Raw genomic sequence first — 21,766 nt, 5'->3', positions numbered from 1 at the left:
CTCTGTTTGCGGTAGATCAGCATATTTGATTAAGTTGATAAACTTGATTATTTCCCTTTGAGGGTTGTTGTACTCGCATGGTTCAATGCACTTATTGTAAGTTGCTTTGGATAAAATTGTCTGAAAAATTGTAATGTGATGATTTAAAGGAAGACCGTGTCAGTCAGTCATCTATCTGTCCATTTATCACCTCTATTATTCAGGCATCCCATTTATTTATAGTGTCAAATGAGTGGCATTACATTTTTAAGTGTGATTTTGAAAACCCATCTGACATTTGATCTGGACTTTAAATAAATTACGGGTTTTTTATAAAGCTGTAATAATTGCATCTCTGTTAAATAAAGATACTACAAAGTAATCTGTTTTGCATCATGCTAGAGTTAAGAAACCTTTCCGTTTTTGTTGAATTTGGTACTAACACATATGACTCACTAATCTTTTATTAATATTACTGCCAGGTCCAAATGTCCTGTTGACCAGCACTTTGTTGTACTGTTGTGTAAAACAAATGGCAAGAATATTTAATTTATTCTTATTATTATTTTACTGAAACAAGTCATGGTCCTCCATTCTCTTCCATGGTGTTTAGTGTCCATTTGTCCTGCAGTGCCACCATCAGGACGAATGAATGTCCCTTACTTCTATATTATAAAAGTCATGCTGCTTTCAAGGCAGCGGTGAAAACACACGGCCTGTATGGTACACACGCAGTTTTTGTGGTACTCTTGAGTATTCTTCTGCTCTGTTTCTAGTCTACTGATTTCCCACAGTCAAGCAAACGCACCATCGAGCTCTCGCGTTTTTGCGGTGCGTGCACGACGGTTGCTCTTTCTGAGCGCAGCGACTCCAACATGGCCGACGTGACAGCGGTGGACGGAGGGAAACCCAGCAAAAAGTGAGCTTATTCTTTTCTTCCGTCGCATTTTAACCATTCCCACGCCGTTTCGCTGTGTTATTTCCTTCAAATCATGTGATGTTTCAGCAGTAATGACCGTTTCAATGTGTTACTAAACGTTGCATCAGGCAAGAAGATGAAAGCGAAGTGAGGGCTCCATATGGAGACACACCACACGCCTACACATCCCATGATTCAGTTTGTTTGTGTGTCTGGTAGTTGAAGTCCCGGAGCCTGTTACGATCGTGTGTTTTACTAATCTGCAGAACTACAAGATCCACAATACATTCGGAGAAATGTCCTCCACACATTGATCGTGAAACCGTGCGGTATCTTTTTCTTGTGTCAGATATTAGTTTAACCTACACTCTAGTGTTCGGCGTATGATATATTTAATTGTTGATTTTTTTCACTACCAGAGCGTTTTGTTTTTTATATTTTGCTGGTATAAAAGCGTGTAAATATGTCTTAAATATTGCAAATTTGGGTGTCCTTCGTTCTTTTTGACTTTCTTTACTTACTAACAGTACTGTTATGTTACCTCTGACACACACCTGGCTAACCAAAAGCAAAAGTAAACCTAATCTGATGTGGCGATGTGATCATTCTCTACGAGTTAAGCTTTGAACTAACTTGTTTTGAACTTATTGACTGGATTTGTGTCCTGGTGAAGGCTTCAATTGGTGCAGACTAGTATTTTTTATTTATTTGTATTCATTGTTTTTTCCATTCTTAATATTTTTTTTTTTGTTGTTTTGTTGTTTTCTCTCTGCTTTCCTGGAAGTTACAGCTGTGTGGGGACTAATACAAATATGTAAAAGAGTTATATTCTCACCAGTGTTTAATTTTACCTGCCTGGCCAAAGACAGCCCCTGCTGCATATTCTCTAAGCCACACTGTCTTTGTATATATGTCTATTTTCTCAGGTCTGTCCGCTGACTGTGGTAGCTCAGCATGCTGTGTCTGGTCAGGGTAGCCAGGCAGCAGCTGTGCCAAGCCTTTGGGGTCAGGGGACAGTGGTTAAAATGTGCACCACCATGTGCAGCTGCAGTCCAAGCTCAAATTTACGGGATTCGTTGGAGAGGTGACAAAAGGTTGGTGGCTTTTCCATTCCAATGAGAAAAACACCCAACCTTTTGTCATCAGAAAAACACTTTCTGCACGAGTGTTTCTGTTATGAGTTGATTGTTAGCAGGTGTTAGGTTTTGTTAAACAGTTTGAAAGTCTATGCAATTTCAGTTGTAGTTGCATCATCTTTGATTGCTCCTTTCTTTCTCATCAGTGAGCTGAAGAGACGAATGAAAGCCGACAAGAAGGCGGCTGAGAAAGAAGCCAAGCTCAAAGAGCAGGTGGTGCAAAAGAAGGAATCCAATGACCAGGGAGTGCAAAATGCCTGTGGGTTGGATGAGGAGACGCTTGACCCAAATGTGAGATTTTTCTGTGATCAAACTACATCACCTTTTAACCGTAATGTTTTGATATATTGGTGTAAAGACAATCATATGTTTCCCTCTATCATAGCAATACTACAAGATTCGCACCCAGGCCATTCAGGACCTGAAAGGCACTGCGGAGGACCCGTACCCTCACAAGTATCATGTGGACTTGTCACTCACAGATTTCATTGAGAAATACAATCATCTACAGCCTGGAGACCAGCTGACTGATGTTGTTCTCAATGTGTCAGGTACCAGAAATATTTCATGATCTTAAACGTATTTGCTATTTTGTGTGTGCAGTGTAATCCAGCAGTAGATCCCCTGTTAAGCTTCATATATGATTTACAGGCCGCGTTCATGCCAAAAGGGAATCTGGTGCCAAGCTGATCTTCTACGATCTGCGAGGTGAAGGTGTCAAGTTGCAAGTCATGGCGAACTTGAGGTACAGAATGATAGCCTTCGTCAAAAAAAACATAATTTATTCTGATATTTACATGCATCATAACTGCAAACAGATGGACATTTGTACAGAGTGGCATTAGTTGGTGATGGGCCTGTTTTATGTTTCAATTTTAAAGAGAGGGTGTGGAGAAATAATAGTAAAACTTATTCAATGGCAAGTTTCATGAGGATGTTGTTGTCATGACTGTAACTGGGAGCCAAAAAGCCCAGACATGCAAAACCATTTCACTCGTCATCAAGGTTACTTGATTATATGATTGTTTCAGACCAATATTATCACATTTTTGTATTGTGAAATGTTATTCACTATATCATCACATCTTATTATTTGATATTGTCCATGTTCATAATTAAGAGTGCAGTGAGCTAAATCCTGTCTTCTCTAACTCTGTCAGGAGCTACAAGTCTGAGGAGGCCTTTGTGGCCATCAACAACAAACTACGCCGTGGTGACATTATCGGTGTCCGCGGTAACCCAGGGAAGACAAAAAAAGGGGAATTGAGCATCATTCCCATCGAGATGACCCTACTATCGCCATGTTTGCACATGTTGCCCCACCTGCACTTTGGCCTCAAAGACAAGGTAATGCTCATTGTGATTAGACACTCCGAATTAAAGTCTGAACAATGTGTCAATATTTTTTGTACTTGTTTTAAAATCTGCCATCTGAAAAAAAATTTACACACAGAAACCCTGCACACTGAGTCAGTGTGTAAACATGAATGATTCAACATGATTGTTGCAATAGGTTATATATATATATATTTTTTTTTTTGTGGTACAATTTCTGACGAAAATGGACTTGGTGTGAAAAGGCCTTTAGTAAGAGACGGCCAGCACTTTTGTCCTCTTTCTCAAAAAGAAACTTAATCACTCTTTCTGGAATATGCCACATTTAGGAAGTGAGCATGGACTGCGTAAAGCAGAAGCATTAGTTTTTAACGTCTCACCATTTTCAGTGCATTTATGGCAGTGGCAAATAATTCCTTGAACGTTTAAATTTGACTTGTCAAACACAGGTGTAGTTAAAAACAATGCATAATTATGCATACCAATGGCCAGGCTTTGGTATAGAAGGTATGCACAGAAATGACCTCTCTACCATCACTGTGGGACAAAACACACAAACACATGGTTATATCAAAAGTATAGAGCTGCGATATTTAGAGGGAACCAACGTAAAATGCATTATGTTGTTTTCTCGTGTTTATCTTTTTCTATCTGTTTGTGGAACTGATTGCATAGCAACTCTTAACCACTGTAGAAATGTTTCTAGTTGTTGTTTTCTGCTTGAACACATGATGCAAGTTGACTGTTGTTGCAACTGAAGGTGGAGATAGTTTAGTGACTTCTACATGCAAGGACATCATATGTATATCCTCTCTCGTACATGCTGCCCCACTTGGCATGGCTTACTGGCACTCCTACAATGGAGTAGAGCTATAATTGTTAGAAGATGCGCTCTTGTTTGTCCTGCTATGGGAAGTCAAAGTTTTACTCTGAGAATCTCATAACGGCGTGTGCCTGAAGGGAAGATTCCAGTTTATCTAGTACAATAACTGAAGGGTTTATAGTCTTTTCAACAGACACATGATTCTTCTTTTCAGAGACAGAATCTTGCAGAAGGGGATTTTGACATCTGTTCAAAGCCCCTCTGCTTGTCAATTAGTGTTTTTATTTTATTTTTATATCAGTCAGGTAATCTTACTGAATTTGCTTACAGTAGCCTGTATTGATGGGGACAAGGCAAAGTGATCAGTCATTACAACAACCGTAACCAACATTGAAGCATTTGTTTTCCTCACTACTGTGTAATCTTTCTCTCAAAGGAAACACGATTCCGCCAGCGCTACTTGGATCTGATTCTCAATGACTATGTGAGACAAAAGTTTATAACTCGCTCCAAAATCATCACATACCTGCGCAGTTTTCTGGACCAGCTGGGATTTTTGGAGGTAAGAATTGGTGTCTGTAGTGTCTTCAGATCTAGGTTGACAACCTCCTACAACTAATCAATTAAACAGTTTATCTTAAGTCTTCAGCTTGAGTGGAAAAAAGTTTGTTTGCACAAATTTCTATTTGAATTTGTACAAAAATAAGGATTTTATAATGATCAATGAGTTTGTAAACTTGTTCCAAATTTGAATTCATTTGAATGAGTCAAGCTAGCATTGCCTAATCATATTTGCTGTTACTTTAGATTGAGACACCAATGATGAACATTATTCCTGGTGGAGCAGTGGCCCGTCCATTTGTTACTTACCACAATGAGCTGGATATGAACCTGTACATGAGGATTGCGCCTGAGCTCTACCACAAGGTAATATGCTTTAAGGGTCATGCATCACTTTCCACAGTCGTCATTCTCCCTAATAAGTCACTTCTAGGGGGTATATTTTAGCTAATGTTTTTTCAATTTGAAGACAGGCCTGTGAATGCAGAATACATTATTTCTTGTATTCTTCAACTTCACTATAATTTAAAGGTTTTGTTACATTCATCAACTATCCTAATATTAACGCTGCACATCATATCTTTCCCACAGATGCTTGTGGTTGGTGGAATAGACAGAGTATATGAGATTGGTCGTCAATTCAGGAATGAAGGCATCGACCTGACTCACAATCCAGAGTTCACCACATGTGAATTCTACATGGCATATGCAGATTACCATGACTTGATGGAAATCACAGAGAAACTACTCTCAGGTAAGTGAAAACACAGTGAAAAATAGTTAGTAGAAAGCTGGCTAACCCACCAATTTAAAAACAATTTTACATTGGTGCAATTTCCCAGCTTAGGATCGATAAAGTATTTCTATTCTATTATATTCTATATAAAAGAAGATTCCCTTTCCTACAGGTGTCTTTTAAAATCCTTTTTGTCAAGTGAGACAGTCCTACACTGTAAACTGCCACACCTAAATCATCCTCTTTGCAAGTAACTTCTTGTTGAAAAAAATGTGCATTGCCTTTTATAATTACATGCATCGGTGTGGAGCATGCCATGAGGAGAGCCTTCTTGTCAGGTGGCATTCCTCTCCTTGCAGCCTTGTTCCCACATTGCAAAAAAAAAACAACTTTAAGATTGGCAGTTTTAAGCTTAACTTCAACCGCTTGTAAACTAAATTTTTTTTTTTTGATAGAACCTTTTGGGACAGTACGCAACCTGAGACGAAGGTTTGCCCTGGAGGCTTAGTCAACGTAAAAGTCGGTTTTGCACCTGTGTCAGAGCAGAACCGCAGACTTAATGTGTCAATTTGGGATTAGGAGAATATTCCACTTAAAAAAATAAAGTATGAAGCCGGTAATGAGCTAGTTGGCAGATAAAAGTTTTATAGAAACAGGGCACAAAATTAGCGCCATTTATTTGCCAATTGCTGGTAAAATATACAAAGGATCTATAGATTTGCTTTCACCTGCGAAAAAAAAATGGTACGCTATTGAGTGGCTGGTAAAATTTGAACATTCACTAGCCATTCAGCTGGTGGACCAAAAAAAGGTCATTTTCCACCCTGTATAGAAACCCTGATAACATGCTTTGTACTCATGCATGTCTGCGTCATTTAGGATGACACTATCACAACTGGAATTTATTGTATATTTTATATATATAATATAAATTGTGCCATTTCTTCTCAATGTCTTCTTAGTTTTGACACAGGAAAAGTGTCCAATAAGAAAAATAGGAAAGCTGGTTTGCTTAACTCAGTGCTTCCCTCCTTGCTTCAGGAATGGTGAAGCACATCACTGGAGGATACAAGGTGACTTATCATCCTGATGGTCCAGAGGGAGAGGCCTGTGAGATCGACTTCACGCCGCCATTTAGAAGAGTGAGCATGACACATGACCTGGAGAAGATCCTGGGAGTAAAATTCCCCCCTACTGACAGTTACGACAGTGATGGTGAGAATCTGTAAATATGTAGAGATGGATGAACATAAAAAAACTGCCTTGAGATGAAATACTCTTGAGACACTCTTTTTCACTGCCTCTCTCTCACTGCCTCTTAAACTCTTCTTTTCATTTGAATGCCTTTTTAGTTCACATTTTTTATATATTCAGCTCAGTAATACTCAAACATTCATTACTGTTTTTTCTTAATATTTCTCTTTCACTCTTTTGTCTTCAGAGACACGTAAATTCTTTGACAACCTGTGCGCACAGAAAGGAGTTGAATGTCCTGCACCCAGAACCACTGCCCGCCTCCTTGACAAGGTGATCTATTGATAAACTTCACCATCTGATGTACCGTTTATTGCTTTTTCTTAATGATTTTATTTTTTAATGTCTTTTACTTATGACTTTTCCCCACTCAGTTGGTTGGAGATTTCCTTGAGGTCACCTGTATCAACCCCACATTCATCTGTGACCACCCTCAAATCATGAGTCCTTTAGCAAAATGGTGAGAAATGCGTTGTTTCAGCCTCATATCTTTGGTTTAAATATGGGATGCTCCGGTTCATACTGACACTTCCTCAATCGTTACAGGCACAGATCCGAGAAAGGCCTAACGGAGCGTTTTGAGCTCTTTGTGATGAAGAAGGAAGTCTGCAATGCTTACACTGAGTTGAATGATCCGATTAGACAGAGGGAACTTTTCGAGCAGCAGGCTATGGTGTGTATACAAGCCTAAACTCTTTTTTTCCCTGCTGCGTCGTCCCATTATTTGAAGGTTCAGGCTCCTTACTGTTGCAGTTTGAGCTTGTTAATAATTTGAGTTGGATTGTTTTCAGGCCAAAGCTGAGGGGGATGATGAAGCCATGTTCATCGATGAGACCTTCTGCACGGCTCTGGAATACGGACTGCCGCCGACTGCCGGCTGGGGGATGGGCATCGATCGTCTCACCATGTTCCTCACTGACTCCAACAACATCAAGGTAAAGCTGTCCTTTGAATCATGATGCAAGCAGAAGCAGTCAGTCCTTGTACCGCAATAACAAAATAGATTGTCACTTTCTTCTAAAACTCCCAGTATGAGTAATAAAGATTCCCAGTGGAGGTTTGACCATGAATAGTGCTATAAAGCTGTTTTTCTCTGTTCACCCCCCTTTTATCTGTCTTGTATAATCACGCGAGGATAACAGTGCACCCAAGTGCCAATGGTTTTGCGTCAGTCGCATTGCTTCACCGCAAATTGTCACTTCTATGTTTTCATGCCATACAAGTTGTGCAAATTGCACCTGGTCTGAATACGCCATGACATGAGTAAACACGATCCAAAATGAAGCGACACAAATATTCATCTTGCGGGCGTTGTAACCACATCAGGCAGATGATCATCCTTTATTTGTAAGAGAAAACCCCCTCAGCTGACAGTTTTGTTCTTTCACAGGAAGTGTTGCTCTTCCCAGCCATGAAGCCTGACGACAACAAGACATCAGCACCAGCAGAGGGCACCTCCGTCTAACAACATGACCTCTGACCTCTCCTGCCATCAGCTCTGTGCCGGAGTCCATATGTAGGAGCCTTTACCTCACTGTAGGCTTTGTGTTTTATCAATGTTGGTCTGTCAAAGGTTTGATCCTTACTGTCATTAAAGGAATCTTATCTGTTACTTGGTTGACGTTGATGAATGCTTCTTTTTTCCTTCCCTTTTTTGTTGTATTTCTTACACCTTTGTGATCATATTTGCAGTGTTCTTCTTATTGGATTGTAAGGAGACTTTTAATCCTCATTGTCACCAGACAGTTAATGGATGGTATTTGATCAAGAATTCATGCTGTTGTATGCAGTCTTAGATAATACTATTTTTGAATATACTTTGAGATTCTGGGTACCAAATGCAGAGTAGATACACCACATAACAGAGCTCAAGCATCGCTGATATTTTTAAGTATAATATTAGTCTGTTTTTACAAGGTCTGCTTGTATCATAGTCAGATCTTTCAAGCTAGACTTCTTAAGTCAATATTTCCCTGCCAAGACGTTTAAACATGGGTACGGATGATTAAAGTGCATATGAATCAACATTGTTCACTCTCTTGTGATGTTTGGTCTGTCTACAGAACAAAATTCAATGTATCTCAAAAGCCCAAGAGTTTACAGAATTGACAGATTATGACCAATGGTGGTCTTGACTTGATTTAAATAATCCTGATGATTTATTGCTGGTAAGGAAATGATCTTTGACTGGGACAGATCATTGTTACACATAGCAATCACTGACCTTGCAATAACTTAAATGGACTTGTACTTATATAGCGCCTTTCTAGTCTTCTGACTACTCAAGGCGCATTCACACTACTTGTCACATTCACCCATTCACATACATACCATCTAATATAACCATTCCCACCACATTTACACACCCATGCGCAGCACAGGGAGCAATTCAGGGTTCAGTGTCTTGCCCAAGGACACTTCAACACGCAGGCTGGAGGAGCCGAGGATCAATCCGCCGATCTCTCGACTGGAAGACGGCCCACTCCATATCTATGCCACAGCCGCCCCGAGTATAGATACTTTTACTAAAATCTTAATACTTCTTCAGACCCCAGTAATTTGTTTTTCCTTATTTTTTGAAAAAAACTTTTAAAATTAGAGAAAAGTAACTGAAGAGAAGATCTGAACAATGTTTTCTTAAGGTTATAGGATTAAAAAATGAATAGGAAGTGTAGAGGCCATTGCTTCAAATGACTTCAGCACATCTGCATCCACAGAACATCACTAGTTTCTCACACTGCTCTGGTTTGATCTTGGTCCATTCTTCTTGCAGAATGAGCAGAATATGTGACCATAAAGGTAAATATGGAGAATGAGCAGAACACAGCCATCTAGTGTCTCAAGATCGTAGTCGCAACAACAAAATAATTAAAAGCAGTCCGGTTGCCAGGTTCATCAGACCTGGTCCAGTAGCCTACAAGAGACCTGAGTCTGTTTGAGTCTGTTTGAACCCGTCCCCTCTGACAAATTGCACCATAAAAACAAGTATTGCAGAGGAGTTTGACTGACAGTTACCGATAAAGCTAAGTAACCCGGAAAGTTAGCTTACCGATCTGGCAACCTGCAATACCCAGTGGAGGATTAAGGTGGTCATGGCCCTGAGGCTACTGTTTGTTTGCCCCCCCACACACACACACATTATTAATCATGCTTTATCAGAACTGTAATTCTTTATCTGAATTGTTTAGGCGCTACCTCTGGAACGTACTAGATAATATAAATAAAATATATATAAATAAACCTTTATAAAAAAGGCATGAAACCGATAGCTGGACTCACCCTCCTCCCACCGGCTCGTCGGTCCTCCCCCCTCCCGGCGGGAGCCCGCAAACATTGCGATGGTGCGCGCTCCCGCGGTCAAGTCTAAATGCACCAGACAACAGTGAACACACACACACACACACACACACTGAGTGAAGATGGCGATGAGAGCAGCGCTGCGGTGCCTCTCTGCAAACTTTTCCCCGGGACTGCCTCAGCTCTCGTCGGCAGCTCAGGTTTCAGCGACTCGGCTGCTGTGGAGGAGCGGCTCTCCGCGGACACTGAGCACCACCTCGGTCCTGTCCACAGGTAAAAACACATTAACACGGCTGTCCAAAAGGCTGAATTGTTACAAACTAAACATGCGGAGCTGCTCACACATTCCTGTCTGTCTGTGATGGGCCAAAACAACTCACGCAGTTTGTACTTTACCACAGAGGACCAGAGGCGACAGGAAGCACAGCTAAAAGTTGTTTTACGGAGGCGGCTGTCAAGTCCAAAAACGAAAACACCCGCATGTGATATTATATAAAGCAGTGGTTCCCAACCGTGTTTGTGTCACGGACCCCCCTCATTTGATAAGATTTCGCTTCAGGGACCTCTATCTGCAAACATTTGTGTTGCCATACATGATTAAGACCAGAATTATATAGTTGTCAGTTGAGAAGAAAACTGTGGAGGAAGTGAAACCTGTCAGTCTTGTGATTCTTGCTCACACTGGGCTGGGCTCACGTCTTACATAGTGAAAGTAAACTATTTCCTATTTTTCTGGGAATCGTGGAACTCCCCCAGGACTCCCCACTGAAGAAAGTCAGACCACGAGCTCCACATTGGGATTTTAATAAATGACCATAAACAGCGAATGACCTCTGTCTCGTGCAGCTTATTAAAACGCCCATGATCCTGGATATGTGCCACAAATGGCTGTGATTTCATCATTTCATGTGTAACGTGGTCCAAAAATGTACATCAGTTGAACTATGTTCTCCTAGTTGTTGCTTTAATGTGTTATTCTTCTTCCCTGTTACACGTTAACGTGGGTTTGAGGCTCTTGTCCATTTTAATAATTAAAAAAAACATCAGGCTTCTTCAGCCCTTTGCAGCAAGCTGCTCTCACCGGCCATGCATGCAACAGTTCACAATCTGGTTCAAACCTGTATTTTTCTGCATGGTCTGATGCCAACAGTGAGAATTGTTGAGGCATTGTGATTCTTCCCCGAGGGTGTCGTTAAAATGACAGCATGAGCTTGTTATCAAAGGGCTCTAACTGCAGTGTTTTTTAAATTGCATGCAGATCTAACTCAACCTGATGCTGCACCTTTTTTCTATCAAAACACTGATGAACAGGATCCAGAACAGCACTTGCAGAGCAACAGAATGCTTGCGATTAGTTAATTTGTTTTTGGTTGTCTCATTGTAACCAGTAACCTACAGATTCTTTATTTCTAATTGGCAGCACATGGGTTTGCATAAAAAAAACACCTACTCTGCATGTTCAGGTTATTGACTCCCACTAATGAATTAGTTTGTTCCAAGCTGAATTATTCCTTTGTTCTTTCCGCAGCCCTAAAGTTCACAGATAAGCACGAGTGGGTGCGAGTGGAAGATGGAATTGGCACAGTTGGTATCAGCAATTATGCTCAGGTAGGTTGTTGGGTCTTTTTTACTAATCACTGATTGGTTCAGAGGTTCACTGATGGCAATGTAAAAATAGTCATATGCTAATGTCTGCAGTCCGGTACTGCACTTTGTCCTCACCTGCAGCATTTGTACTATAATAAGCTAATTTACTGCTTTATGACTATTGTTTGAAGCAATTGATAACTGCTGAACTGCAGCGGTGTGCAGAAAAAGTCAAGGGCGAGCACTCACTCACTCACTCACTTATAAACATTTAACACTTTGAATGAAAACAGGTGTATTTTGTCTTCGGCTTAAATGCAGCTTTTAGAGAAACCATTACTATTACGTAATGACAGCTAATGTGACAGAGTGGGCACCTGTCAAGTCTGCTGCACAGCCACTAAAATTGTAAATAAATATATAATTCATTAACCCTCATGACTAAATGCTCATAAACTGTGGATGTGATTATTTCTGAGCAAAGTGTGTGGACTTGGGAATGTGAGCTTTGAGCAGCTCTCTGACCATGTGCTGTACCCACAGCATCTTGGAAAGGTGAACTGTATATGAGCCTATAGAGCCTATAGTGGAACAAATTGGCAAACTGTTAAAGAAACGATAATCACTATAGTTAACACAGATAGTAGCTTGGATCCTTTAAAGCCTTATGGTTTTCTCAGGGTGTTATAGAATGATAAACAAATGCTTTTAAGAATGATAGTCAGTATTCCTACAGTTCTTTAAAACACCGTTTAAAGTTTGTTGAGTCTAAAAAGGCTTCAACAATTGCAGGGTCTCAAAATAGTTTCCTTATCTTGAGCTGCTCCCTGTTAAAGCCAGGAATTTGTGAACTTTTAGTCTTTACCAAGAACATTTTGACTATAATTAAAACAAAACAGTACAGTAGGTGACATGTCACTGTCCTGCTGCGTTAAATACTCACTAGAAATGTGTATTAATCTGCAGTTGTAAATTGTCCCCATCCCCTTGCTGCAGCAAATACACTATTATAGAGCACTATCAGATGTTTATTATTAAGTATTGTTGTTACTATTATAATACAAATAAACTATGAAATAATGGAAGTATAAATGTGTGACCTGTTCTTAAAGATATGTACCTCTTCAGTAGAATCAAATGGGAACCGCAGACAGGCTGAGGAAAGTCATATGTATTGAGAGACTGACTAAAGCATAGTTGTCCTTTTTTAAAATACAGAATTGCATTAAAGACATTCTTGGATTCCTGCTTTTACTCCCTTTTCTGTATAATACTTTATGTAGGTTATAATTCATCAAGTTCCGTTTTACCATTTTAGGAAGCATTAGGTGATGTGGTATACTGTGGACTCCCTGAAGTTGGCCAAAGACTTGAACAATTGGGTAAGAGCGGGGAATACACTGCACGTTTTTGAAAGTAATTGAGTCCAGCAGTGTGATAGAGTATTTGTCATGTTGTGTCATGTTGTGTTTGTGATGCAGAGGAGTTTGGTGCCTTGGAAAGTGTAAAGGCTGCCAGTGAGCTATACGCACCACTGTCAGGAGAAGTGACCGAAATCAACACAGAGCTGGCAGAGAATCCTGGAGTCGTGAATAAAGCCTGCTACGCAGAGGGTAAGTGTCTTGCAGTCACTGTTCTTTTCTAGTACATCTCTCCCAGTACAGTTATTACCAAGATACACAACAAGCTGCCAAAACAGAATAATTTAACAGCTTTTTCATGAGGGAGAAAAAAAATGGCTTTTGAAATATGAACTCTTGCTTTTCAGGGTGGCTAATCAAGATGACGATCGAAAAGCCCGAGGAACTTGACGGCCTCATGGATCAAGCTGCATATGATAAATTTATTAACTCACTTGAAGAATGAATTGAGACGCTCACTGTGCTGTTTTTATAATGTCATTGCAATCAAAGATTAGTAGGCAGAGTTATTAACATCTTGTGTGACACTTTCTTATCTGTGGTATTTATTTTGATACTGGAATTGTTCTATCAAAATAATAATTAAAAAATCCCCAGTAACATCGTCCACTTAGGTTAGGATTTCTTTGACTACCAGCCATCTTAAAGGGCTCTTAAATCTCAACATCTGTCAGCATACGTGTTTCTCGTGCTTTGCTCCATGTGCACAGATGTGGTTAAAGACGGGGAAGTGATTGTAAGAGCCATGTCACATTCATTTAATAAAATTTGGTCCTTACACTCCTGTGATTTTTTTTTTGTCTGTGAATTGATTGAGCAGCTTTAAAATTGAATAAAAAACATATTCTTGGCAGTAAACTTGCAGGAATGTGTTGTGAGGGTGTTAAGATGGCACCAATTCACACAGCAACAAGCACAATGCAATGTATCTACTTTAAAAAGGCCCATGCAGTTACGATGTGCTGTAGACATGTTCATATCATGTTGCTGCACATGTGCTGACGGAGCATGCTGCTTCTTCTTGCTTGTTACAGTTCCACGCACCTTGACCTTTGCCCTCAGGTGAAGATAGGCAGAGATTGCAGTCGATCAATGATTAATGAAGCAGTGAACAAAAAAACTGCACTCTCAGAGTGATAATGGAAAATAAGAACTGTAGTTTTACAGGTGGTTAAAGTCACTGAGAACCTCTAGTTGATTCTATTTTACAACATTCCTATTAAATAATTTATTTTATAGCCAAATATCCTTACAATAACTTCCTCATGAAGAGAAAATGCTGACCTACTGCATATTTCTCCATTAATAATACATTTTTACACTTGACCTACAATTCTCATATTTCTCTGGTAGACTGAGAAGGCAGTGGTTCTGGTTTGTTCCTTTTATTAGGCTTTAAAAAGTATTTGAATGAGACTATATTCAGATGTCTTTCAGAAAGAGAAGTTATTCAGTAAAATCAACTACGTTTTGAAAGTAACACGTATGTTTTTTTTTAACTTTAATTCATTCATTCTGTGCATTAAATGCCTTTATCTTGAATAAAAACACTCATATTTACAGTATCCTGCACAGCACCTCTCAGATTCATGAGGTTTCTGATGCCACTGTATAATTAATGTTAATATTTCATCTGTAAGCTGTTGAATAATAGAAAGACACAAAGGTCACGGACAGTCACAAGGATGGAGAAGACAATGAGACTTGTGTCCCACTGAAATCAAAGTATCAAGCTCAAGGTATGCCGAGGTTGCATTTTCAAGGCTTTTTGAAAAAAAATAAAGTATTATGTATGTTTTTTTTATGTTCATGTATCATACAGAGGAGAGTTTTGTCACATGTGATTTTAAATCTAACCAGAGAACATGGGTGGGTATGTCTTCATTATATCGATTTATAGAGCAAATTTATATACATAGATTTCTAAATGCCCCCCACTTTACCTACCACAAAACAGCTACATTAACATTTAATAGAAAAAAATATTGTATCTGACTTATAATATTTTTCCTCAGTATGAAAGGACTCGGATCAAGAGCAAGAGCAAAACTGGGGTAATCTCTGCTATTTACTGTAACCTTTGAATATCCAAATTAATTTTTAACAGAGACCCCTGACCCGACACATCAAGACTAGTATTTAACACATACAGTAGATAACCAATTTAAAAGAACCCTTTATACTGTGTTTTGTACTGTGCTAGGCCCACATCTAGAGGCCACAAGATGACATTACAATCATGTACTGTACTTTACTGTAACACAAAATGGCATCACAAAATAATTAAAGTAAATATCAGTTTGCAAAATTAATTTAAATTCAGGAACATGAGCACCCAATTCTAAAGCTTCATAAATGTAAATTAGGCTATATTTTTTTATATCTGTTTAAAACAGTCACAGCATGTTTAATATTAATGCACACTTGAAAAGTGCTCAAGTGTTATAAAGCTACTATTCTAGTCAACTCTCTGGTGACAAGAATAGAAGTCCATAAATCATTGGATTAATTCATTTCCACTTTGAGGCAACCAATTACTGTTTAAAAACAAAAAAAATGTATTTGATTAAATCAAAGCGTATTTTTTCTGTGTACTATTGCAGCCTACAATTGACCTTTTCCAGTTAATGTTTACACACAGTTGAAATCTGAATCTAGCGTGCAGTGTGATACACATTCAGATATAGCCAAAGCTCAGTCAGTGTCAGTCTATGACACAATAGCTAGCAAAGGTTTTGAAGCATAAATTATTTTTTTTCTGAATCAGAATGAACAAGGATCACAAAAATGAAATAAGGTAAACATAAACATTTCACTAGTATGCAGAGATATAAATATAAGAACAGAATATAAAAACACAGGATAATGAAATTATAGACATGGTAATAGTGCAATGGGTCAGAGTGCTGTAATAAATATGGCATTATCAATTAATTAAACATGCTTTTTGGGTGGGTTTCTAGCTTTTGCAGACTTTTTTGTGATGTAACAATTATGACTCTCGCACTTTTGTTTCACAAAGTGACCCGAGGCGATTGCCAAAAACTGTAAAGTGCGACGAAGTTCTGCGCATGTCTTGAGTTATTTCTTGGAATTTTTATTTTTTTATAATAAATGTTTTTAGAGCAATAATTAAATAATATCTATTCTTACAACAAATAATCGGAACTTGTTTGTTCTATTTTACGTTTCAGCGGCTTGTTCTTGAGGGGATAACTATCTTTTATATACTCTTTGATAGCGTCTGTTCGGCCATTGGCTGGTTTGACACATATCCCACAATACACCGCGTTACTACTTCCTTTTTCCTTTCGGCCATTTTCCTCCCTAGTAGGTACGATACATTTACTCCACATTTTAAAAACTAATCTACTGTAATCCTTGGTATTTGATCGGCATTTATTTATTCCACTTACACCCTGGGATACAGTGTTGTGTCACCTTTGAAATAAGGTGATTATTGTGATAGGATTTCCTCGTTAAATAGTTGAACGACATCTGTTAAGGTAGTGATCCCCGGTCAAGTGATGTTTGTGTGTTACTGTTAGCATTAGAGGCCAGTATGTTGCTCCGTATTTTAGGTATTAAAAAATATATATATACTACCATACGTACTGAATACCGAAATGATAAGCACTAGTTATTATGGGCTGTAGCAGCCGCATGCGGGAATTGTCTGATCAAAACAGCCGGTAACATCGCTAACCAGCTAGCCTAGCATCTCACACGTAGCCCCTGGTAACTCATGGTGCGTGCCGGCATGACAGTTTGCTCTTGTCCATGTCTCACGCTGCATTGCAGGGAAGAAGTAGGCAGCCATGGCCCCCAGCCGGAATGGAATGCTCCTGAACCCTCACTTCCACAAAGACTGGCAGAAAAGAGTGCGCACCTGGTTCAACCAGCCAGCCAGGAAGATCCGCAGGTGAGCGCTCCCTTGTGCAGAGTTTGTACGAGTGCTGGAAACCCTTGGAAATACCATATTATAATCAGAGTGTTTGGAAAGTACTTGAATATTGAAGTGTTTGAAATGTACGTTATATGGGATGGCGTATATGTAAAAACAGTAAATATCTCCGTATTTGAGACTAAAATCAGCATTTTCCATCTTTCTTTTTTTTTAAATTACATATTTGTTAGTTGTCCTGTCATTTGTTGACGTCCGGTAGATGGCTGTTTCAGACCTTCATGTTGGTTGTTTTTAGGGTAATAACATCTAATTTAATGCGATGGACAAGTGCGATAATGCGTAATGTACTGAGTATCCTAGCTGTAAGGTGCTGGAGAAGCATCAAAATGCACTAAATTTAAAATTGACTTTGGAAAAGGCGCAGCAATCATGAATAAGAGATGCTAAAACCTTCCAGTTGCATTATGGAGCAGTTGCAAAGATAAATTGGCAATAACCAAATTAAATGAGTATCACAATGAAATGTCAACTTGATAAGTAAATTTGTGTGCACAAAGTGACCCAAACTAACCTGAATGTGGTCTATACATATTAGGAACATGAGTTGTAACAGTATAAACTAGGGTAATTCTTAAATCATGTCTCCACTGGTTTTACTGCCATGTTACTACACTGAACCTCATGGAGTTTTGAAGGGTATAAGTAATTGTGTATCAAGTACACGAGTAGGTAATTCATAAATTGAGTGAGCGTATAAATTCCCTGATGGCCAACAGAGTACCCCTTTTTCCAAATCTATTATTCACGTTCCTAATACCAAGCTTTATATTGCCGATCGTGCTAAGATGTGACTGCATGTGTGTTTAACTAATTATTTTTTTAGATGTGGACAATGAATGTATTAGGGCTCCTTTGATATATTGGTGGGATGTCTGTAAACAGACATGATTTTGCAATGGTTTACATTAAACAGTTATATGATCAATTCTTTGGCTAGATTTAAGTGAGGAGAATTTTGACTGCACAGCACAAGTCACATTGGATCTGACATTTTTGAATCAGAATCGGGCCACTTTTGCATACGGACATGTATTGGATTTTTTTGAATGAGACCACAATCTAAACAGCCAAGTTGCTTTAAATGCGGCTTTGACATCATTCTGACACACGCTGCACTCTTTTGTAAATGAATGACTAATAAGTTGATTGAAAAAAAAATGGGTCTCAGACGGGAGCCAGGAACAGAATTAAAACAGAGGACAGCAGTGAAGCAGGCGGCCAGTGGAGGGATAGTGGAGTTTTTATTAAATTTTCTGGCTACTTCTCACAGTGTTTTTAGCATTGAGCCATAAAGTGCTACAATACCGGTTGCCGTTGCCATGTACGCTTCCGTAAACACCGTTATGGCGGGATGTCTTCAATGATCAACTGAGCATGCAGGTCACTACAGGAGCGTGAGCTGTTCACACAGCAATCCATAGAGAGGCCTCATTTAAAGACTAAATGTGAACAGCCAAACAAAAAATTGGATTTGAGCAATAAATTGAAATTGTGCATTGAGACCTGTAGTGTGAATGTAGCTATAGTAGGTGAGTGACAGCAACAAAGTGTAACATAACTATCTTCAAATTGTGTAGTTTCTGTGATGTACAAAAGCATAAATAACTACTAAACGTTCAACAGATCGGCTACCTTAGACTGCTGCATGTCTTGTTTACATCCATTGATTACATCTATACAAACTTCATTCACACAATACTGAACTCACAATACTAAACCCCCTGTTATTTGCCATAGTGGCATGCTAGCAGTGGGGGTGGTTACTGTAGTTTTGACTAAGATAACCTTTTTCTTCAGGCGAAAGGCTCGTCAGGCTAAGGCCCGTCTCATTGCTCCTCGTCCTGTTGCTGGACCATTGAGGCCACAGGTCAGGTGTCCCACAATCAGGTACCACACCAAGGTTCGTTCCGGACGTGGCTTCACTTTGGAGGAACTCAAGGTAAGCGTACTGTTAATAGATGCTTTACATGCAGTCGATGTCTTAAACTTTGTACCTGTCAAGGTGACCTTCACCTCAGAAAGGCTATTAATGATTTCTGAGGATCCAAAACAACAAGCTCAACCCTTCTGTGATGAATCATGCAGCCCACCCAGCCAAAAAAATTCAATAGCTGTAGAAGAACATAAAGTGCCGCTCAAAGATGGGATGTTCTTGCCAAACTGTACCTTTCTTTTCCACCCCTGTACTTGCCTGCTGTGGGAGGAAGGCTAAATGACTGTTGATGTGCATCACCCTAGAATATGTAGACAACTTGTGTTTTCCTTCACTAGAAGTAGGCTCAAACACAAGTAATGGTAATATTGTACACGTTACGGTATATATAATAATCGTTGAGGTCAGACCCCCTCTGTATGAATAAGAATGTTTTATTTCAATCACCAATTGCTATTCAACCTTCCCAGGGAACAAATGCTCATGTTGCATTGAATGCACAACTCATCTTGGAGATTTATTCTTCACATCAGCCACATTTATATGTGCGCAAATATAACGCCAGTTTCCTGCCTTTTTTTAAATGAGCACATGATATTTCTGGCCACTTAAAGAGACTGTGGGAGGGAGTGGTAAGCACTAATTTATTCGGTTGAAGTGCTGAATTAATAGGGTGTAATTGAGTGCATATATTTGTCATTAATTCATATCAGTATATGGAAATACATTTTGCCTTTGTAAATGCTCTATTAAAGGGGTCATTCTTTCTAAGCCTTAAAGGAGCTGTACTCCTAATACTGAAAAAAAAGTGAGCGGGAATTGCCTCCACATGATTGGTGCAAATGCCCAGTACCTGGCCAGCATGTCATTGGCAGACATGTTCAGAAATATGAGAACCATCTTATGCGTTTTGCATTGCAGCAGTCAGATGATGAGAAATCTCCGGAATCTCTGTATTTACTTGATGAATACTTGAACCCTTTATCTGATGACTGCTTTTTTTGGAAAACCAATTTGGAGGTCACAAATTGGACATCAGTATCTCATAAAGTTTATATGTTTAACTCTTGTTGTGCTGTGTTCTCCTATACAGGCAGCTGGTATCCACAAAAAGACAGCCCGCACCATCGGCATCTCAGTTGACCCTCGTCGTCGCAACAGGTCCGCAGAATCTCTTCAGGCCAACGTGCAGCGTCTGAAGGAGTACCGCTCCAAACTCATCCTGTTCCCCAGGAAGGCGTCTGCTCCCAAGAAGGGAGACAGCACTGTAAGCTTCTTTTTTATGTCTTCGTACAGAGCATACGATTTCACATCCAATCTGTAAAGCATGTGACAGTTGTTGTTGTTAATGAACAGTTTTATGGTTTGATTGTGACTCATTTTCCTGAAACAAAATAAGTGTTTAAGCATTCATCAAAGGCATGTGGTTTGTAGGAGTGAGTCATCTTTCAAAATTGAAGTACAATTTGAGATCCTTCTCCAGTGCTTTACTGGAGCAGGCTTTTTGTTCCGTCTTATGAAAACCGCTTTTACGAGTCATTTATAAAACACAATATAACCCTGTATAACATCTCAATTTATACCGTGTGCATTTTAAAGTGGAAGTGCAGAGAGGAGCTCAAACATTTGGCCTCAATCTGTGTATATTTGTTTGAACTTTGCTTATAGATGCAGTGATTACACTTTCTCCGTGATCTCTACAGGACACTGTTTTTGAGCTAAACTCTTGTTCTTGATGGCTGCACACCTTTCAGTGAAAGATCATAATTTTCATTCTTAATACCATCCTGTTGGTTTATTAGATTGGTCGTGTCAGGCGTTTTTGATTGATTTCATTGGGTTTGACCTGAAACAGGTCACTAGTCAGATTTATACCCACACCCTTATGAAAATCAGATCCCTACACATCCCATAATTAAGTATGCATTACGATTACACACGTTGCTCTGGTTGATCAGTTATTTTTCAGACTTTGCCTTTGATTTGAGTAATTTCACAAGAACCAAATGCTGGTGATAGCTATATGTTTGATTTCCTTATAGCACACTGTAGTGAGAGATATGGATGTTTGTTGCCTTGAACTAATGTTTGGTTGTCTTTTCAGGAGGAGGAACTCAAGATGGCCACTCAGCTTGCTGGACCCGTCATGCCCATCAAAACAGTAAGTTTTGATTCCACTAGCAACACATTATGAGTGCATTAGGATAGATTACAATGAGATCAGTGGTAATGAACATTAGTTTCAGGTGAAAAATTAGCCTGAATCTTGTCTTTGAAATTGCACACCAGCTAACATTGAACTAGATGGATTTTGTAATTTGGTGTTCTTACATCAGGCCGTCTGTTCAGAAATATAAAAACAATCTTGTTTGTTTTGCCTCACTGCAGTTAGATGATGACAAATCTCCGGAATCGCTGTATTTCTTTGATGAAACATGTGAACCCCTTTTCTGATGACTGCTTTTTAAAATTGGGCTGGAAAAGCCAATATGTTGCCATAATGTTGGGCATCTATTTGTAAATGTTAAATTAGCTGTTTTTGTCATTTGGCAGTGCTTTATAATCAAGCAAATGTGTTAAACATGTCAAATGTGGTCTCTTTCTTCTCTCCCAGGTGCACAAGAAGGAGAAGGCTCGCGTTATCTCTGAGGATGAGAAGAATTTCAAGGCTTTCGCCAGCCTGCGTATGGCCCGCGCCAATGCTCGTCTCTTCGGCATCCGTGCCAAGAGAGCCAAAGAGGCTGCAGAGCAAGATGTGGAAAAGAAAAAGTGAAAATAGTCACTATGGAACTTTGCAAAATAAAGTGTTTAAAAAAGA

General features: G+C 39.3%; 3 protein-coding genes across 5 annotated transcripts; all 3 read left to right on the top strand.

Moving 5' to 3' along the window:
* Window positions 1-807: 807 nt before the first annotated feature.
* Window positions 808-8,355, top strand: kars1 (lysyl-tRNA synthetase 1). 2 transcript variants are annotated; one of them, XM_083919019.1, is made up of 15 exons: window positions 808-898; window positions 1,825-1,992; window positions 2,181-2,325; window positions 2,420-2,585; window positions 2,686-2,779; window positions 3,195-3,381; window positions 4,629-4,754; window positions 5,000-5,119; window positions 5,345-5,507; window positions 6,531-6,704; window positions 6,931-7,016; window positions 7,118-7,203; window positions 7,290-7,416; window positions 7,535-7,678; window positions 8,134-8,355. In XM_083919019.1, exons 2-15 carry the CDS (start codon window positions 1,853-1,855, stop codon window positions 8,206-8,208), a joined length of 1,833 nt encoding a protein of 610 aa, XP_083775145.1. In that variant the 5' UTR covers window positions 808-898; window positions 1,825-1,852; the 3' UTR covers window positions 8,209-8,355. The 2 variants fall into 2 exon arrangements, with proteins under 2 accessions (XP_083775145.1, XP_083775146.1); XM_083919020.1 differs by lacking the exon at window positions 1,825-1,992 and having other exon boundaries at window positions 836-898.
* Window positions 8,356-10,130: 1,775 nt separating this feature from the next.
* On the top strand, window positions 10,131-13,821 carry gcshb (glycine cleavage system protein H (aminomethyl carrier), b). The gene is made up of 5 exons (XM_083919386.1): window positions 10,131-10,313; window positions 11,569-11,648; window positions 12,946-13,009; window positions 13,109-13,240; window positions 13,396-13,821. Exons 1-5 carry the CDS (start codon window positions 10,163-10,165, stop codon window positions 13,491-13,493), a joined length of 525 nt encoding a protein of 174 aa, XP_083775512.1. The 5' UTR covers window positions 10,131-10,162; the 3' UTR covers window positions 13,494-13,821.
* A 2,528-nt stretch (window positions 13,822-16,349) lies between these two features.
* rpl13 (ribosomal protein L13) lies at window positions 16,350-21,766 on the top strand. Of its 2 annotated transcripts, none has more exons than XM_083928907.1 (6): window positions 16,350-16,382; window positions 16,850-16,970; window positions 18,813-18,954; window positions 20,042-20,215; window positions 21,053-21,109; window positions 21,563-21,766. In XM_083928907.1, the coding sequence occupies exons 2-6, from the start codon at window positions 16,867-16,869 to the stop codon at window positions 21,719-21,721; spliced, it is 636 nt and encodes a 211-aa protein (XP_083785033.1). In that variant the 5' UTR covers window positions 16,350-16,382; window positions 16,850-16,866; the 3' UTR covers window positions 21,722-21,766. The 2 variants fall into 2 exon arrangements, with proteins under 2 accessions (XP_083785033.1, XP_083785034.1); XM_083928908.1 differs by having other exon boundaries at window positions 16,358-16,378.

The sequence above is a fragment of the Echiichthys vipera genome (assembly GCF_963691815.1).
Source record: "Echiichthys vipera genome assembly, chromosome: 1".
Classification (NCBI taxonomy): Eukaryota; Metazoa; Chordata; class Actinopteri; order Perciformes; family Trachinidae; genus Echiichthys; species Echiichthys vipera.
The sequence above is the reverse complement of the archived record's forward strand: the minus strand, read 5'-3'. Positions and strand labels throughout refer to the sequence as shown.

What these genes read in the sequence shown, in the direction of transcription:
- kars1 (XM_083919019.1), top strand. Translation starts at nt 1,853, where the DNA reads ATGCTGTGTCTGGTCAGGGTAGCCAGGCAGCAGCTGTGCCAAGCCTTT. An exon ending in AGGAGACGCTTGACCCAAAT is followed by an intron (nt 2,326 to 2,419) that starts GTGAGATTTTTC and finishes CCTCTATCATAG; the next exon opens with CAATACTACAAGATTCGCAC. An exon ending in CTGACTCCAACAACATCAAG is followed by an intron (nt 7,679 to 8,133) that starts GTAAAGCTGTCC and finishes GTTCTTTCACAG; the next exon opens with GAAGTGTTGCTCTTCCCAGC.
- gcshb (XM_083919386.1), top strand. Translation starts at nt 10,163, where the DNA reads ATGGCGATGAGAGCAGCGCTGCGGTGCCTCTCTGCAAACTTTTCCCCG. An exon ending in CACCTCGGTCCTGTCCACAG is followed by an intron (nt 10,314 to 11,568) that starts GTAAAAACACAT and finishes TTCTTTCCGCAG; the next exon opens with CCCTAAAGTTCACAGATAAG. An exon ending in CCAAAGACTTGAACAATTGG is followed by an intron (nt 13,010 to 13,108) that starts GTAAGAGCGGGG and finishes TTTGTGATGCAG; the next exon opens with AGGAGTTTGGTGCCTTGGAA.
- rpl13 (XM_083928907.1), top strand. Translation starts at nt 16,867, where the DNA reads ATGGCCCCCAGCCGGAATGGAATGCTCCTGAACCCTCACTTCCACAAA. An exon ending in CCAGCCAGGAAGATCCGCAG is followed by an intron (nt 16,971 to 18,812) that starts GTGAGCGCTCCC and finishes CTTTTTCTTCAG; the next exon opens with GCGAAAGGCTCGTCAGGCTA. An exon ending in CCAAGAAGGGAGACAGCACT is followed by an intron (nt 20,216 to 21,052) that starts GTAAGCTTCTTT and finishes TTGTCTTTTCAG; the next exon opens with GAGGAGGAACTCAAGATGGC.